This window comes from Microcaecilia unicolor, chromosome 9 (genome assembly GCF_901765095.1).
Source record: "Microcaecilia unicolor chromosome 9, aMicUni1.1, whole genome shotgun sequence".
Lineage (NCBI taxonomy): Eukaryota > Metazoa > Chordata > Amphibia > Gymnophiona > Siphonopidae > Microcaecilia > Microcaecilia unicolor.
This window is the reverse complement of record NC_044039.1, coordinates 179,363,766-179,383,438: the sequence shown is the minus strand read 5'-3', so window position 1 is coordinate 179,383,438 and position 19,673 is coordinate 179,363,766. Positions and strand designations below refer to the sequence as shown.

General features: G+C 43.9%; 1 protein-coding gene across 1 annotated transcript in view; it reads right to left on the bottom strand.

Moving 5' to 3' along the window:
- Positions 1-2,669: 2,669 nt before the first annotated feature.
- RHOJ (ras homolog family member J) overlaps positions 2,670-19,673 on the bottom strand; it is a 169,035-nt gene continuing 152,031 nt past the window's right edge. Inside the window, exons 3-5 of the mRNA XM_030214958.1 lie at positions 18,603-18,767; positions 14,453-14,548; positions 2,670-4,418 (exon numbers count right to left, since the gene is read on the bottom strand). Of these exons, the coding sequence (XP_030070818.1) occupies positions 4,272-4,418; positions 14,453-14,548; positions 18,603-18,767 (408 nt within the window). The 3' untranslated portion in view covers positions 2,670-4,271. The remainder of the gene's footprint in view (positions 4,419-14,452; positions 14,549-18,602; positions 18,768-19,673) is intronic.

The window sequence follows — 19,673 nt, the reverse complement described above, 5'->3', positions numbered from 1 at the left end:
TAGAGTATATATAAAGAGTATAACTTGTTTCCCCCCTTTGAAGTGGGGGTTAAAAAAAAGGCCCTAGAATAAGCTGATGAACAAGTTTTGTAAAGAAAAAGAGAAACTAAACTAATATCCTTCCATTAGAGGTACATAAAATAAAACAACAGTAAACCTGTTTTTTTTTTTTTTTTTGGGGGGGGGGGGGGGGGGTTGCATTTTTTGTGCCTTCTTGATTTTGCAGTACTCTGGAATTATGGACTTGCTCTAAGCACCATTTCTAGGTTTTACAGCCCTTGAAGTTGTCCTTGTTTGCATTTTATTATGTATGTTTTTTTTGTATATGTGCCTTGGATTAAGGCAATGAATATATATAAAAATTCTAAAAAAAAACCAATCTCTCTTAATCCCCCCCCCCCAGATGTTCAGCCAGCAACAGGCAGTATAATTAGCTGTCATCGGCGGTGCTGACCCCAGATGTTCAAAGTGAATAGTCAGTGCTGGCTGATTAAGTTAATAGTGTGCAAAGATAGGACTGCTATTTAGGTGGTCCGATTTGCCCTCTAAACTTAGCTGGCCAGAGCTTGAATATTCGCAGATAGCTGGCTACATCACACAATATAGCTGGTTAGCCATTATGCGCTAACTGCTAATAGTCACCGGCTATCTCACACTGAATATTAGCCCTTAGCCAGAGCCATTCTTGGCCAGTTAAATAGCACTGAATATTGGGCCCACAGTATGTGTACATTAAACAAAGAAAAATCCTTTTAATATAAATCAGGATGAGCACCTGATAATTAAAAAATCAGACAGCTCCAAAGTAACTGCAATCAGAAATGATTTTCTCTCAAAATTGGCTCCAATTTAGGTAGAATTAATTGAAGGAGACAGGCAGACTATATAGGAAGTGGGTGGGATGAGGGGCGAGTGGATGTAGGATGTAAGTTCAAAACCAGAAGTGGCCCAAAAGTCCCCCACTCTCAAAATGGATAACTTGGCATCTCTGGAATTCTTGGCCAAGGGGGCGGTGAAGAATGGGGGAGGGAAGGAAAGGGGAAAGCTGCCTTCTGTAGACAATGAGAGAGTTCCTTTAGTACTTTTGTGATATCCCTTGCAGTTGGTGGAAGTTGGTGCCCTTGCAAGGTCAGCATCCTCCACACCTAACAATATTTCCTGAGGAAGTAGGTGTTCCTCCACTACAGTTTAGTGTCTAGGTAAAATTCAGTAACTCAAAAGTCTGCAAATAAGTTTCAAAGTCCTTTCAAAGACTTATAAAATAGGAAAGTAGCCTTAGTGAATGTTTACAGGGAATAAAAATATATTAACCGGCAAAGCTCGGTTTTCCAACCATCAGGAAAAGCATTAAAAACTGTTTTGGGACTTATTTGATCTCTGACTATACTAATGCTGACTAATAGACATATTCTGTTCTGCTGGGCGTTATTGCTTTTTTGGTCCCAGGTTTCAGGTTTATTCAGAACTTGATATACCGCAGATCAGAGACCATCTAATCGGAGTAGAATACTAACAAAAAAAAGAAAGAAAGAAGAAAAAGGAGAAGCAAATAGTTAATTAATAGCACAGCAAGGGGAAGAGAGGTAAAGAGGGGTAGGGCATGAAATAAGGAACTACAATATGCAGTAGGAAAGAGGCCAAGAGACAGCAAATCAGAGGGGAGGGGGGACAGTAATTGTGTTCAGCAGGTCCTCTTGAGGAAACATCACATATCTAGATAAAGGCATCAGAGATGAGATATGATTCAAGCTGAAATTTAAAGGTTTGTCCCAACCATAGGGCTCTACAAATATTTAACTCTGAGACTAGCAGGTCTTTTAGGCTCTAGTCTCTGGTGATTATGGCAGACAGTTCCCAAATTTCTGAGTTCCTGCCTATACATATAAGGCCACAAACTTGGTTTGTATTTACATTCTTGGACTTCAATTTACTTACATTATTTAATGTCTCTAAACACCCTAAATTGTAGTATAAGTCTAATACCCCTTTGCTGTTCCTCTGCTGTCAGTGTAAGAACATATAATGAGGACATATTTCCTCAGGTGAAGGATCCTCTGAGCAGCCTTTCAGAAGAGGAAGATTTTATCCTGCCAGATGTGCTCTGTGGCAGTGATATTTTCCCCTTCAGGATAAAACCTGTCATTTTTTCTATCCCTTCACTCCACCCACACACATATACATTTCTGTTCCTATTCCATGAAATGAAATTTCCTGAGTCATCTGCAAAAACTCTACTGTGCTCTACCTGTGCTGAGGGCGAAAGAAGAACAATGGGAAATATACACTATGTGAAGGATCTCTGAGAAAGAGCTAAGGGGTCCTTTTACTAAGGTGCGCTGAAAATGGCTTGCGGTAGTGTAGGCACGGGTTTTGGGTGCACGCCAATCCATTTTTCAGCGCCTGTAAAACAAGCCTTTTTAAAATTTTTGCCGAAAATGGATGTGCGGCAAAATCAAAATGGCTGTGCGTCCATTTTGAGTCTGAGACCTTACTGCCAGTCACTGACCTAGTGGTAATGACCTACGTGCGCCAAATGCCACTTGGCGCGCGTCCAATACACGCGGCAGAAAATAACAATTATTTTTCAGCTGTGCGTATCGGATGCACGCCAAAAATGAAATTACCACAAGAGCCACACGGTAGCTGTGCGGTAACTCCATTTTGGCACACGTTGGGTGTACATAGATGAAGCAGCTTAGTAAAAGGGCCCCTAAGTTTCCAGAGAACCATTCCAGAATGATCTTTGTGTCAGATCATTAGAAACTCTTACCATCCAGCCCTCAAAGCTGATTGTCAGAGCTAAAGATGCAGATAACAATGGTTGTAGTGGAGGATCCAGTTCTTGCACTGATGCTACAATATTATACAATTAACTTTATATATTTTGCTTATTTTTTAATCACAAAAGTCTGTTTTCTCCAGTTTTGTCTGACCTGACCACTTCCTCTTCCTCCTCCTCCTCCTTTGGGCTTCCAGCTCTGCTGGGGCCAAGGCTGGATTCTTGCAACTTAAGCTGTTGTTACAGCTATCTAGGGATTTCCCCTCTATTTTCTATCTCCTCTCAATTCACTTAGTCCAGCCATTCAAGCCTGGGTTCAAGGGCCCTAAGCTTTGCCCTAGGTATCATTTTTGTGTGGTAGCTACGACTCCCCCCTCCCCTCCAAGAACTGTGAATGTTACCTACAGCCACCACATCACCAGGCCCAGCTGACCTAAGCGGCAGAAGACCTCAACTGGGTACAGAACCCAAATCTCTCCACTAAGTCAGCAGACTGGTCCCAAAATTCTGAGATGACTGTGCTTCATTTTTATTTCTGGTCGTAACAGACTTATGAATCTAGATAATGTTAATTTTATTATTTGATAAGGGCAGAACTATAGCTTACTCCTTTCTGCTGAGCAGATTATTTACTGTTTGTAGAGCAAATGTTGATATGTGGACATTAGTAACGTGTACATGTTGCCCAGATTTTATGATTCTTGAGGATATGCATCAGGGTTTGAGTGGAGAGAATTTTTTTTAAATTTTATTTAAAATTTTTTTAGCTAGCCTACTACCCCCCCCCCCCCCCCAACCAAATTCTACCTTGAGGTTTCTAGGTACAAAATCTTGTTCATTATTAATACCTATTTTGAATATGGAAAGAGCCCTGGAGAGTAAAGGAACATGGCACACTGGTTGCATCAGGGCAAAATCGTTAGCTATTTGATTGAATGCAAAGTTGACTAACTAGAGATTACCTGAAACAGTGTAGCAAAGGCTTTGAAAGGAGAATATATATATATATACATATGTATCTAGAATTTTTACATATGCAAAGTTTCTGTAAAAAAATGTGCTTTTAACCAAATCTAAGGTAAGGCACTAAAAATCTTGTCAAGTATTCAGTATTGTTAGTTCTCTTAGAATTTTCCATCCAGCATCTTTATCTGTGTTTTTAATTGGAAATGATAAGCAGTCTCCAAGAATTATTGGGCTTCCAACAACAAAGACTTGGTCCATCCTTGAGTAGGGTGATGAAAAAAAATTCCTATATATAACTTAAAGAAAATGGCAATTGGTCAGCTGCCAGACTATGACTTGGAGCTTTCACAGGCTGAAGGTAATCTCCGATTAATGAGAACTTCCCCCTGGTCATATTCTCCATGTCTGTCGCTCACAGGTGAACACACGTGTCTCTCCTTTACCTAGTCTTCCTCTGGTGATGGTTAGGTTTCTCTCATGTTGTCTTCATCTATGCACCATCCTTCACGTTACCCCAGAAATAGCCTCATATAATGGCACAGGAGCTTTGACACCTGCCACAGCTTCTCTTCTTTTTCTTGGGGTGGAAAATAGTAAAGATTGCCTCATCAAACACTGTTTTCAGACCTTTTTGTGTCAGGGCAGAACATTCCAAGTAGCACTGTGCTCCAATCTTAAATGACAGAAAGAGAGAGAGGGTGTGAATGAATAACACCTGAACTCTGACAGTAAGGAAAGAATTAAACTAGCAGAGTACTGGTGTACTATACATTAATACAAATTTATGTATTTTATTTATTTATTAGGATTTATTTACCACCTTTTTGAAGGAATTTACTCAAGGCGGTGTACAGTAAGAATAGAACAAACTTGAGCAATAGGCAATTACAGCAGTAAAAGTATTCAAATAACAATACAAAATATGGCATGGTATACTACTTACAATGTCAACACGATACGTAATAGAACATTTTAATTGATAGTGAGGGGTAAAGCAAAGATGGAACATATAGATAGGTAAGAGAGTAAGAAGAGTTAGAAAGTAAGGTGACTGATTTAAAGAAAGTTGCAGACGAGGTCAGAGAGATGGTTAAATATTGTCTCAGCTAGGGTAGGAGTGGATACACATTGCAATATACATTTAGAATATTTCTTACTAACTGCTGAAAAACACAACCCTGAGTGGAGTAGAATGGGTAAAAGTGAATCGATTTTTTTTGCTCTTTCAAAAAGTACAAAGGCCAGGGGACACTCAATGAAATTATATGGAAATACTTTTAAAACAAATAGGAGCAAATATTTTTTCACTCAAAGAATAGTTAAGCTCTGGAACAGTGGTTACTGTATCTGGATTTAAAAAAAAAAAGGTTTGGACAAGTTCCTGGAGGAAAAATCCATAGTCTGTTATTGAGATGGACATGGGGGAAGGCACTGCATACCCTGGGATTGGTAGCATGGAATGTTGCTACTAATTGGGTTTCTGCCAGGTACTTGTGACCTGGATTAGCCACTGCTCGAAGTAGGATATTGGGCTAGATGGACCATTGGTTTGACCCAGTATGGCTATTCTTATGTTATTTTTCAATAGTGTTTGCTATTGATGATATGGGGGAAAAAACTTGAAATTTAAGGTTTCTTCCTACTGTTTTGGATTGAAAATGATACAAAGTGACATGGGTAATTTAAGGTTGTCAAGTGCAAATTGATGTACATAGGGAAAAATAATCCCAACTCCAGGTACATAATACTAAGTTCTAGAAGTCACCATCCTAGTAAAAGGTCTTGGCATCATTGTGGATAATGGACCAAATTCTATAAATAGTGCTGAAAAATTGGCACTATTCGATAAATGGTGTTGAAAGTTAGGTGCCATTTATACAATACACTTAGCGCTGGGATTGGTGCTAAACTTTAGATGCAAGTAAACCCTGATGTAAATCTTCAATTCTAAATTAGGCGTAGATCCCCCTTATTCTATAACAGCGTGTATAAACTGTAAGAACAACACTGGTCTGCCCATGACTCTCCCATGGCTGCACCCCCTATTTGGAGCTGGATCCCTGAACTAAAAATGCATGCATATATTTTAATTAATTCCAATTAGTGCCGATAATTGATTATTACCATCCAATTATTGGTGCTAACTGGCTCATTATTCAATTAAACTGCACATGCAAATTAAGCATGAGCCCAAATTTGTGTGTGCAATTTTAAGTGCCATTTATAGAACTTCAGGGAATATGTTGACATTTTCAGACCAGTGTGCCAGGGCTGCTCGAAAACAAACAGAATGTTAGGGATTATTTGAGAATGAAAGGACAACAAAACTGAGAATATCATTAGGCCTCTGAACAGGTCTCTGGTGCAACCAGACCTGGAGTACGGTGTACAGTTTTGGATGCTCTATCTCAAGAAGGTATAGTGGAACTAGAAAGGTTTATTGAAGGGCGACAAAAAATGAAAAAGTGTTAGAACAGCTCATTCATGAAGGAAGGCTAAACAGATTAGAGCTTTTTATCTTGGAGAAAGGACTGAAAGGGGATATGATGAAGGTTTATAAAATCATGAATGGAGTGGAATGGCTATATAGGGAACAGTGGATTAACCTTTCAAACAATGCAATAGCAAGAGGATACGCCAGGAAACGAATTTCCAGCAGAATGAAAACCAGTCATAAAAAGTGTTTTGTTTTTTTTCACCCAATGCATAACTGAGCTGTGGAATCTGTTGCCAGAGGATGTGGTCAAGGTAACTAACACTGTGGGATTCAAAATGGTTTTGGACAAGTTTCTGGAAGAAAAGCCCATAAAATTATTAACCAGGTAGACTTTGGAAAGCTGTCTAGCATCCCTTGAATTGAATTATGGGAAACATATGCCTGGAATAGACTTCCTGAGCCTATATGTCTAGTTCCATCTCTACCTGTTTTCAAATCTGTGCTAAAAACCCACCTTTTCACCACTGCTTTTGACTCCTAGTCACTACTCAATTTGCCCTCCCCTTGTTCCTTCTCACCCAGTACTTCCCTTGTCCTTAATTGTTTTGTCTGTCTGTCTTATTTTTAGATTGTAAGCTCTTTTGAGCAGGGACTGTCTTTCTCTATGTTGGATGTTCAGCGCTGCGTGAGTCTGGCAATGCTATACAAATGTTAATAATAATAATAAACATATCTACTTTTTTGGAATCTGCTGGGCACTTGCGATCTGAACTGGTCACTGTTGTAGACAGGCTACTAGACTCAAGGGGCCTTGGTCTGACTTTTCTTATGATCTTATGTTCAAAGGAATGCACATCCCTACTGTGCAGCTGGAAATGTAGATGAGATACCTCACATAATTGCATAGTATGAAATTAAGGAGGCCTATTGTACAAACAAGCTAGCACATGAAAGAGAATTGGCGATCCATTTAGAAGCCTTTTTTGTGATTTGTATGTTGGCATTTTCATGTGTAAATAGCATCCATGTCTAAATGGTGATTTTAGAATGGGTTCAGTTTACATGTGGATGTCCATAATGCATAGCAATTGCAAGGTGGCATGTTGGGACATGATTTGGGCGGGACCTGGGTTGGTGAAAACACTACACATGTTTCTTAAAGGGAATGCATGTGTAGGACCTAACATTTCCACATGGGAATTTACACCTGCTCCCTGGCACCTATAGGTTTTTAAAAAGTGCCTAGTTCAGGTTCCAAGAAAGGTATTCTCTTTAATCATAAGTACATAAGTATTGCCACACCGGGACAGACCAAAGGTCCATCAAGCTCAGCATCCTGTTTCCAACAGTGGTCAATCCAGGTCACAAATACCTGGCAAGATCCTGAAAAAGTTCAATACATTTTATGCTGCTTATCCCAGAAATAAGCAGTGGATTTTCCCAAGTCAATTTAATAATGGTCTATGGACTTTTCCAGACCTTTTTTAAACTCCGCCAAGCTAACTGCCTTTACCACATTCTCTGACAATGAATTGCAGAGTTTAATTACACATTGAGTGAAGAAAAAGTTTCTCCGATTTGAATTTACTACTTTGTAGCTTCATTGCATGTCCCCTAGTCCTAGTAATTTTGGAAAGAGTAAACGAACGATTCACGTCTACCCAATCCACTCCTCTCATTATTTTATAGACTGCTATCATATCTCCCCTCAGCCATCTTTTCTCCAAGCTGAACAGCCCTAGTCGTTTCAGCCTTTCCTCATAGGGAAGCTGGCCCATCCCCTTTATCATTTTCATCGCCCTTCTCTGTACCTTTTCTAATTCCACTATATCTTTTATGAGATGTGGTGACCAGAAATTGAACACAATATTCGAGGTGTGGTCGTACCATGGACTGATACAAAGGCATTATAACGTCCTCATTTTTGTTTTCCATTCCTTTCCTAATAATACCTAACATTCTATTTGCTTTCTTAGCTGCTGCAGCACACTGAGCAGAGGGTTTCAACGTATCATCAATGCCACCGCCGAGATCCCTTGTCGGTGACTCCTAATGTGGAACCTTGCATTACGTAGCTATAGTTCGGGTTCCTCTTTCCCACATGCATCACTTTGCACTTGCTCACATTAAACGTCATCTGCCATTTGGATGCCCAGTCTCCCAGTCTTGTAATTTTTCACAATCTTCTTGCGATTTAACAACTTTGAATAACTTTGTGTCGTCAGCAAATTTAATTACCTCACTAGTTATATATGTTAAAAAGCAGCGGTCCCAGTACAATCCCCCATTGTGTTTCCCCCTCCATATAGAAAATAAATAGAGATTGCGGCCTCTGTATTTAATTAGCAGCACTCACAGTTACAGGTTTGAAAATGGCTGATATACAATGCAAGTGTCCATACTCATACACGTAAGTTGTAAAATATCATGTTACAGAATGTACACATGCAAGTTACCGTGTTTTCTCCACTGATTTTTTTTCCATGTAAAATGGTTGCTCCCACTGCAAGTTCTGGCAAATACACAAGCACTCCAGCAGGTATTTTAGAAAAGGCTCTACATCAGCAAATCCTTTTCTAAAATACCACTGGAACTCAACACATCTCAACCTGGATGTCTTAGTTTGGATCTCCATATTCTGTGCAAAATGGGGCTCAAGGAGTACAAGTCTCTATAGCTCTCCTGGGTTTTCAGAGATCACTGTGCTTTCTCATAAAGAGAAAGATTTTTTTTTTTCCCCTAATGCTTTTTTTAAATTGAAATACTTCTGTGTGTTTCCTATAATTTATGTCTGTTTCACACTGTGGGGATGAAAATGTAGATAACAAATATGTCAGCCTTTGCTCAAAGCAGTGTCTTAAGTACCAGGAAAAGCAGGTTCAAATCTCCCTGATGCTCCTTGTGATCTTAGGTAAGTCTCTTCATCCTCTGTTACCTCACCTCACATTTTAACCATGCCAGCTGTTGTTTGGTCTTCCTTCCTCCTTTTTTAATACAATGCTAAACCCATAAGCACATCAAACAGCCTAGTATTGTTCTTTTGTAACAAATGGGGCAAAGCTGCTGACCTTAAAATAACAATTTTATAACTAAGTTCAACCTGGATGCTGAAAAGACATCTTGAAACCTTTTCTAAACCAAACCCCAGTAGACTTGTAATTATTGTACACCATCTAGATCGACCTGTTAGTTACTACTACTACTATTTAGCATTTCTGTAGTGCTACAAGGCGTACGCAGCGCTTCACAAACATAGAAGAAAGACAGTCCCTGCTCAAAGAGCTTACAATCTAATAGACAAAAAATAAAGTAAGCAAATCAAATCAATTAATGTGTACAGGAAGGAGGAGAGGAGGTTACAAATGGTTACAAGTGGTTATGAGTCAAAAGCAATGTTAAAGAGGTGGGCTTTCAGTCTAGATTTAAAGGTGGCCAAGGATGGGGCAAGACATAGGGGCTCAGGAAGTTTATTCCAGGTGTAGGGTGCAGCAAGACAGAAGGCGCGAAGTTTGGAGTTGGCAGTAGTAGAGAAGGGAACAGATAAGAAGGATTTATCCATGGAACGGAGTGCACGGGAAGGGGTGTAGGGAAGGACGAGTGTGGAGAGATACTGGGGAGCAGCAGAGTGAGTACATTTATAGGTTAGTACAAGAAGTTTGAACAGGATGCGAAAACGGATAGGGAGCCAGTGAAGCGACTTGAGGAGAGGGGTAGTATGAGTAAAGTGACCCTGGCGGAAGACGAGACGGGCAGCAGAGTTTTGAACCGATTGGAGAGGCGAGAGGTGACTAAGTGGGAGGCCAGCAAGAAGCAGATTGCAGTAGTCTAAACGAGAGGTGACAAGGGTGTGGATGAGGGTTTTGGTAGAGTGCTCGGAAAGAAAGGGGCAGATTTTACGGATGTTGTAAAGAAAGAAACGACAGGTCTTGGCGATCTGCTGGATATGAGCAGAGAAGGAGAGAGAAGAGTCAAAGATGACCCCAAGGTTTCGAGCTGAGGAGACAGGGAGAATGAGAGAGCCATCAACAGAAATAGAAAACGGGGGGAGCGGGGAGGTGGGTTTGGGGTTAAAAATGAGAAGCTCGGTTTTGGTCATGTTTAATTTCTGGTGGCGTTGAGACATCCAGACAGCAATGTCAGACAAGCACGCTGAAACTTTGGTTTGGATGCAAGGTGAGATATCAGGGGTAGAAAGGTAGATTTGGGAGTCATCAGCATAGAAATGGTAGGAAAAGCCATGGGATGAGATTAATGAACCAAGGGAAGAAGTGTAGATAGAAAAGAGGAGGGGACCAAGAACAGAACCCTGAGGTACGCGACAGGCAGAGGGATAGAAGTAGAAGAGGATCCACCAGAATGAACACTGAAGGTGCGGAGGGAGAGGTAGGAAGAGAACCAGGAAAGGACAGAGCCCTGGAATCCAAGTGAGGACAGGGTATCGAGGAGTATGCTGTGATCGACAGTGTCAAAAGCAGCGGAAAGATCAAGAAGAATGAGGATGGAATAGAGACCTCTGGATTTAGCCAGTAATAGGTCATTGGAGACTTTAGTAAAGGTGGTATATCAAATTTCTGTAAAAAAAAAAATTACTACATCCATATAATATATGATAAAAGGTACCCACACCTTACCTACAGGACCAACATAAACTAGGCCCATTACTTGTCAACCTAGACACCTTATAAGGGGTCCACAGTGCCCTATGCGCTACTTAAAAAAAGAGATAGAATTACTGAAGCAGATGAAGTAGGCCTACAAACTCTACCCCGAAAAACTTTCCATACCTCCTCATCAATACTGTCCCCCAAATCATGCTCCCACACCCTCTGTAACGCAATACACACATTCTTACCCTTGAATTGAACCTTTCGATAAACTGCTGAAGCCTTCTTCGACTGCCCGATAAGCCCAACACAGAAATGATAGAAACCTGAGTCACCAACCTTCATCCCTTCAATACACCTGGAACCCCTCTCACAGTGCAGCCTCTGGAAGTAATGCTGAGATTCCAAACGAAACTCCCCCTCCCCCGAATCATTGACTAACATATTACACCCCCTAGCCTGCCAATCTGACCAGCTTATGATCCTGTCCTGAATATTTACCTCCAAATTTCTCCACAACAAAATGCAATCAGCAACTGGCAAAAACAATCCCGGTCCCCGAGCAATTAAATTCAGCGCCAAAGGCACTGCCTGCACAATCAAAGACTGAGGTACAACCCATCTAAATTGTGCTGTGAGAAAACTGCATAAAGGGTACTCAGCTGCAATTTTCCTCTACAAGAGCAACCCACCACCTGGGATCTTCCTCGTCCCCTCCAGGCAATAACCAAGCCACCGCTGCAGTGACCAAAAAGGCAAAATGATATAATTTAAAATCCAGGAAATTTACTCCCCCCATATTCCCTGAGCGTTTTACATTAAAAAGATAATGTGCCTCTGGGTTTATTGCCATCTACCAAAACCCTCAAGTCTCCTGTCTGGTTTGAAAATTGCCCCTATATGATTTATGCCCAAATAAGAGCCCCAGTTTACACAGAATGTAGAAAATAGAATTGAGAAATCCAGGTCGAGACATGCTCAATTCAAATGGCATTTTACAAAAGGATCTGCTGGCGCAGAGCCTCTTCTAAAATACCACAGAAGTGAACACGTATTTGCGAGCACGTGCAGCAGGAGGAGCTATTTTACAAATATACACTGAGGCCGATATCCAGACCGTGGGAATTAGACCAACTAACTTCCACGGTTGGCACCAAAACCAGATATTCAATGCTGGGCTGCTTCTGGTTTATTTTTGGTCGGTTTAAAGATAACCAGCTAAGTCAATATTCAGGCTTAGTGGGTTATCTTTAAACTGGCCAAATATATCCCATGTTTTCATGCAGCGAAATTTGGCTGTTAAACCGGCTTTAAAAATCAGCGGATATCCGGTTATATCGGGCGACATAACCGGCTACCTACTTGTCACTAACCGGGGATTTTCAGCGGGAGATAGCCTGTTTATGCTGTGCTCAATATCGGTGGATAGCTGGTTAAACGCTATGTAACAAGTCAGCAGCCGTTCTGGCTGGTTAAATAGAGCTGAATATTGTGGTGACTATCAAACATATAAACGGCGAGTGACCGACTCACTCGCAAATGCGCAGTAGAGACTTCCCTCTCTGTCCCGCCCCCGCGTCAATACGTGATGACGAAGGCGGGACAGAGAGGGAAACTGCGCCGCTGAGGTTGATACCGCTCCCCCGCCCACCCGAGGTCGCCACTACCGTTACCCCCCCCACACACACACCCAGCCCGGGCCCTCTCTCCGCTACTAAACTTACACATCCATTCGCCGTAACGCAGCACGCACATCAGCTGAGCTGCCGTCGGCCTTTCTTCCCTGCCTGTGTCCCGCCCTCGCTGACGTTACGTCACAGGAGGGCGGGACACAGGCAGAGAAGGAAGGGCCGACGGCAGCTCAGCTGATGTGCGTGCTGTGTTCCGGCGAATGGATGTGTAAGTTTAGTAGCGGAGAGAGAGAGGGCCCGGGCCGGGTGGAGGGATGGCGGCGGCGGTGGCGACTCCGTGGGGGGGGGGACGGTAGCGGTGGCGACCTCGCGGGGGGGGGGGGGGGGGGGAGGGAGGGGGAAGGAAGGAAGGAAGGAAAACCCCAATACCAGCCCGTTTTTACGGGCTCAACGGCTAGTGAACAAATAAATGGCACAAACCCAGCAGTTTTCATGTGGAGGGTGTAGGCAAAAGTAGTGATCTTACAACTTTCACGTGCAACTGGCACTACTTCCAATTGTAGGTTCTCCATTTTATAAACATTGATGTGATAGTGTTATTCTATGTTAACTTTGTTCTGTTTTACAAATGTGAACTCCCAGTGCTATTGATTGGTTAAAGTTGAATTGTGATCCACTCCGAACTTACAATAGGTGTTGAGGGGAATATAATATTAACATTAATGGAAACATTAATCACAGGTCAGATAAGGGCATTGGACTATACCATGCTTACTTTTTGGACTGCTTCAGTTGTATGGAGGAGTGGCCTAGTGGTTAGGGTGGTGGACTTTGGTCCTGAGGAACTGAGTTCGATTCCCAGCACAGGCAGCTCCTTGTGACTCTGGGCAAGCCACTTAACCCTCCATTGCCCCATGTAAGCTGCATTGAGCCTGCCATGAGTGGGAAAGCGTGGGGTACAAATGTAACAAAAATAAAATAGATACTATTGGAGATTCTACATGGAATGGAATGTTGCTACTATTGGAGATTCTACATGGAATGTTGCTAGCAGCATTCCATATAGAAGGCTGCGCAGGCTTCTGTTTCTGTGAGTCTGACGTTTGCACGTACGTGCAGGACGTCAGACTCACAGAAGCAGAAGCCTGCGCGGCCACATTGGTGATCTGCAAGGGCTGACTTCTACATGGAATGTTGCTAATAGCAACATTCCATGTAGAATCTCAAATAGTAGCAACAGTGGAGGAGTGGCCTAGTGGTTAGGGTGGTGGACTCTGGTCCTGGGGAACTGAGGAACTGAACTCGATTCCCACTTCAGGCACAGGCAGCTCCTTGTGACTCTGGGCAAGTCACTTAACCCTCCATTGCCCCATGTAAGCCGCATTGAGCCTGCCATGAGTGGGAAAGCGCGGGGTACAAATGTAACAAAAATAAAATAGATACTACTGGAGATTCTACATGGAATGTTGCTACTATTGGAGATTCTGTTGCTGCTATTGGAGATTCTACATGGAATGTTGCTACTATTGGAGATTCTACATGGAATGTTGCTATTCCACTAGCAAAATTCCATGTAGAAGGCTGCGCAGGCTTCTGTTTCTGTGAGTCTGACGTCCTGCACGTATGTGCAGGACGTCAGACTCACAGAAGCAGAAGCCTGCGTGGCCACATTGGAGATCTGCAAGGGCCGACTTCTACATGGAATGTTGCTAGTGGAATAGCAACATTCCATGTAGAATCTCAAATAGTAGCAACAATGGAGTAGTGGCCTAGTGGTTAGGGTGGTGGACTTTGGTCCTGGGGAACTGAGGAACTGAGTTTGATTCCCGGCACAGGCAGCTCCTTGTGACTCTGGGCAAGTCACTTAACCCTCCATTGCCCCATGTAAGCCGCATTGAGCCTGCCATGAGTGGGAAAGCACGGGGTACAAATGTAACAAAAATAAAAAATATTAATATTCAAGAAAAGCAGCTCAGCTCTAAGGTTTCATTCTCCGTGTGCTGCTTAACCTTTGGATAGAACTGGAAAATACTACCTCTTTTGCCAATTTCTTTCCTTGTTCATAAAGGATGGGTTTCTCTTTCATATGAAGCAAACGAGCCAAGGTTTTGGGATCATCACGAAGATCAATCTAATAATAAATATATAGACATGAACATTTTCCACAACAGAATTAAACCACTTTTTTAAAAATGGAGTCTACACTGCAAACTGAGCTTAGAACACTATGCACTAAGGGGTTAATTCAAGAAAGGTCACCCAAATTAGGTGCCAAACGTTTGGTTGCTGTCAATTCTATAATGGCAGTTTCATGTGGAACTGCAGGCTGTAGAATATTAGCGTAAGTTCATGTTGGCGCGCCTAACTTTAGGTATCAGCACTTACGTCAGTTGAAAAGCTGGCATATGTGCTGGCACCAGATTTAGTACTTAGGTGCATAAATGCATGCATTTTATAACATGTGTGCACAAGTCTTAGGCATGCCTCTGACCCACCAATGCCTCTCCCCAGTCCATGCTCCTGACCTACCCATGCCCCTCCCCAGTCTATGCTCCTCCCCAGTCCATGCCCCTCCCTAGTCCATGCCCCTGACCTACCCATGCCCCTCCCGTCCATGCCCCTGAACCACCCATGCCCCTCCCCAGTCTATGCTTCTGACCCACCAATGCCCCTCCCCAGTCCATGCCCCTGACCCACCCATGCCCCTCCCCAGTCCATGCTTCTGACCCACCAATGCCCCTCCCCAGTGTATGCTCCTGACCTACCAATGCCCCTCCCTAGTCCATGCCCCTGACCTACCCATGCCCCTCCCCAGTCCATGCTTCTGACCCACCAATGCCCCTCCCCAGTTATGCTCCTGACCTACCAATGCCCCTCCCTAGTCCATGCCCCTGACCTACCCATGCCCCTGACCTACCCATGCTCCTCCCCAGTCCATGCCCCTGACCCACCCATGCCCCTCCCCAGTCCATGTTCTGACCCACCAATGTCCCTCCCCAGTCTATGCTCCTGACCTACCCATGCCCCTCCCCAGTCCATGCTCCTTACCCACCTATGCCCCTCCCCAGTCCATGCCCCTGACCCACTCATGCCCCTCTCCAGTCCATGCCTCTGACCTACGTATGCCCCTCCCCAGTCCATGCCTGTGACCCACTCATGCCCCTCCCCAGTCCATGTTCCTGACCCACCCATGCCCCTCCCTAGTCCATGCTCATGACCTACCCATGTCCCTCCCCAGTCCATGCTCCTCCCCAGTCCATGCCCCTCCCTAGTCCATGCCCCTGACCTACCCATGCCCCTGACCTACCCATGCCCCTCCCCAGTCCATGCCCCTGACCCACCCATGCCCCTCCCCAGTCCATGCCCCTGACCCACCCATGCCCCTCCCCAGTCCATGCTTCTGACCCACCAATGCCCCTCCCCAGTCTATGCTCCTGACCTACCAATGCCCCTCCCCAGTCCATGCCCCTGACCCACCCATGCCCCTCCCCAGTCCATGCTTCTGACCCACCAATGCCCCTCCCCAGTGTATGCTCCTGACCTACCAATGCCCCTCCCTAGTCCATGCCCCTGACCTACCCATGCCCCTGACCTACCCATGCCCCTCCCCAGTCCATGCTTCTGACCCACCAATGCCCCTCCCCAGTCTATGCTCCTGACCTACCAATGCCCCTCCCCAGTCCATGCCCCTGACCCACCCATGCCCCTCCCCAGTCCATGCTTCTGACCCACCAATGCCCCTCCCCAGTGTATGCTCCTGACCTACCAATGCCCCTCCCTAGTCCATACCCCTGACCTACCCATGCCCCTCCCCAGTCCATGCTTCTGACCCACCAATGCCCCTCCCCAGTCTATGCTCCTGACCTACCAATGCCCCTCCCCAGTCCATGCCCCTGACCCACCCATGCCCCTCCCCAGTCCATGTTCTGACCCACCAATGTCCCTCCCCAGTCTATGTTCCTGACCTACCCATGCCCCTCCCCAGTCCATGCTCCTTACCCACCTATGCCCCTCCCCAGTCCATGCCCCTGACCCACTCATGCCCCTCTCCAGTCCATGCCTCTGACCTACGTATGCCCCTCCCCAGTCCATGCCTGTGACCCACTCATGCCCCTCCCCAGTCCATGCTCCTGACCCACCTATGCCCCTCCCTAGTCCATGCTCATGACCTACCCATGCCCCTCCCCAGTCCATGCTCCTCCCCAGTCCATGCCCCTGACCTACCCATGCCCCTGACCTACCCATGCCCATCCCCAGTCCATGCCCCTGATCCACCCATGCCACTCCCCAGTCTAGGCTCCTCTCCAGTCTATACTCCTCCCCAGTCCATCTCCAGTCCATCTCCAGTCCATGCCCTTGATCCACCCATCAGTGTTCCCTCTAAGCTGAGTGGGAGTCCTCCACTTACAGTCCTGCCAGTGTGTGTGTGTGTGTGGGGGGGGGGGGGGCTGCTGTTTCACTATTACATTTTCAATAGTGAAGGACAGACAAGCTCTGCAGGACTCCAGGGAACCTCCCTGTCCTTAGAGATTGAAAACACAATATTGAAGCACCCCCCCCACTGGCAGCAAAACAGTTGGAGGACTCCCGCTCAGCTTAGAGGGAACAGTGCTGCCCCTGCCCCTTCCCTACCCATGTCCTTCCTCAGTCCATGCCCCTGACCCACCTATGCCCTTCACCAGTCCATGCCCCTCCCCTATCCATGCCCTTGACCCATCCATGACCCTCCCTAGTCTACGCTCCTATTGCAGTTGTGCACTATAGATTTTGCTTGCACATGTTATAGAATACCAACTACCTGCCTGGAGCTCTCCTCTCAGTTACTGCTCTTCCAGCAGAAACAACTTCTTTGGTTAGCCTTAGGTTATTGGGCCTGATCAGGATCCTTCCCTCTCCTCACAGGTCCTGGCAGGGGGTGAAGGCAACCAAAGACCAGCAGAGGGAGGGAGGATGGATACAGAACAAGACATAACTGTCCACTAATATAAATAACCTTTGTGTTCATTTTAGGTTTACTGAAAAACAGGCCTAAAGTAAAATGCATAGGTTACCCGTATGGGGGTGAATTCTACATATGGTGCTGAAAAAAGCACTATTCTATACGCCATGCTTAAAGTCATGCGCAGTTTATAGAATAGCGCTTATGCCTGTGACTTGCACCTGACTTTAGGCGTGGCCATATGCACCAACTGACATGTGGCGCAAATGTAGGCATCTACAGTGGGCACATATCTCCCATATTCTATAACAATGCAAGTAAATGCCAGGAACGCCCCTGTTCTACCCATAACCCTCCCATTTCTGCGCCTCCTTTAGGCGCATAAGTTCCAATTAAATCTAATTAGTGCCAATCTTGTTAAAAAGCCAATTATTAGTGCTAATTAGTCATTATTCAATTAAATTGCACTCACAAATTGGGCACAAGCCCAAATTTGCATGCACAATTTTTGGCGACTTTTATAGAATTAGGGGGATAGCGGATGAATATTGCTACCATAATGATAATGGCTAGAACCATGCGTCAGTGCTGAATATATGTGTTTCTTTAAATGCCTTGGCTGACGTATACAAAAGCACACTGCTGGCTTTCAAAATAGACTTGTATACCTTGCAGTTAGGATACACGTCTGTAGCATGAGATAAAATATTTATTGCACCAAATATTGCAACATATTTATTTTGTATGTTAAAACTTTTAGCGAGCATAATCTACAAAATTGTTTCCTAAATTTAGTGCATAGGCCCCCTAAACAAGGTATCATTCTAGTGTTACTGGTGTCTCTGCCGAGAGAATAGGGGATGCATATATCAGTTTCTGAGGGTCCTGGAGTGCTGAGGTCAACTTTCTAAATGCTGCTGAGTGTTGCAGAAAGGAGTAAAGCAACGGTTCCCCAATCCAGGTCTTGTTTCCAGGGTAACTAAATTATTCTTACTAATCCTGCTTATTATAGTAATTAGCAAGACATTCTCAATGAATATTCATTGTGGCTTTTCTGAAAACCAGACCTGTTGCGGGTCCTTAAAGGACAAATTTGATAGCCTTCAGCAGATTAGGGGGAACAGCAAGCTGCCTATGCATTCGATCATTACAAAAACAACCCTTAATTAATATTCATGATGTCATCTACCTTCTCTGTGCCATCTCATCAATTCATTCTAAGGCATATGAAAGCGTGGCTTCTTACCTGTGTTCCTATGAGTACATAGGGCACATGAGGCATGCAGGTTTTAAGTTCAGATACCCATTCTTCTCGGACATTGTGGTACGAGGCAGGATTTACCACAGAAAAGCAGATCAAAAATACATCTGTGTTGGGATAGGACAGAGGTCTGAGTTGATTGTAGTCTTCCTGTTATAAAATAAAGAAGCATGATATATTGTCATGTGCAGAGACAGCTTTTCTTAACAGAGGATTTCTTTGGAAGAACACAATTTATTTATTTTATTTATTTAAAAATTCTAGCCTACCTACAACTAGGTGGGTAACAGACTCAACATACACAATCAAAATAAAACCAATACATAGTTAGACAAAGTAATGCTGTGTTCCAACAGATCAGCAAATAATATTAATTCCATGCATGTTCAAATAGGTAAGACTCGGGTTCAATTTGTTAAATTATTGAAGACTTCAATAATTTAACAAATTGAACCCGACTACTACACAATCTCATGTAACCTGGCAATCTATTCTAAATTTGCAATTTCACTGCAATAAATACGTGTCAGTGTACTGCAGAAAATATCATTAAAATATATAGTATTGTATGTTATAACGTAACATAGTAGATGATAACCAGGGCACTACCGTGACAGTATTGTTATTTGAATATTTTTACTGCTGTAGTTTATTGCTTATGCTTGACTTATTCTTACTTTATATCACCTTGAGTGAATTCTAATAAATAAATACATAACTGTTAAACTTGTGGTGGAAAATATGAGCCCTCCAAAGTCCACCAAAAACTATTGTACCTACATAGAGGTGACACCTGCAGACATAAGGGATATTGTAGTGGTGTATAGTTGAGTACAGTAGATTTTTGGTGGGCTCACCATACAATATAATGGGATAACAGTGAGGTGTACCTGGGAGTTTTTATGTGAAGTCGGAATGTCTATGTGGCCAGTCTACTAAGAATGCTGCCCCCCACCCCATACATCCCAAGAGCTTGTTTTTGTGCGTTTTCCCCTTGGATGTTCCCCCCCCCCCCGAAAATGGTCCAAAAAGATAGACGCTTTGAACACAAGAACA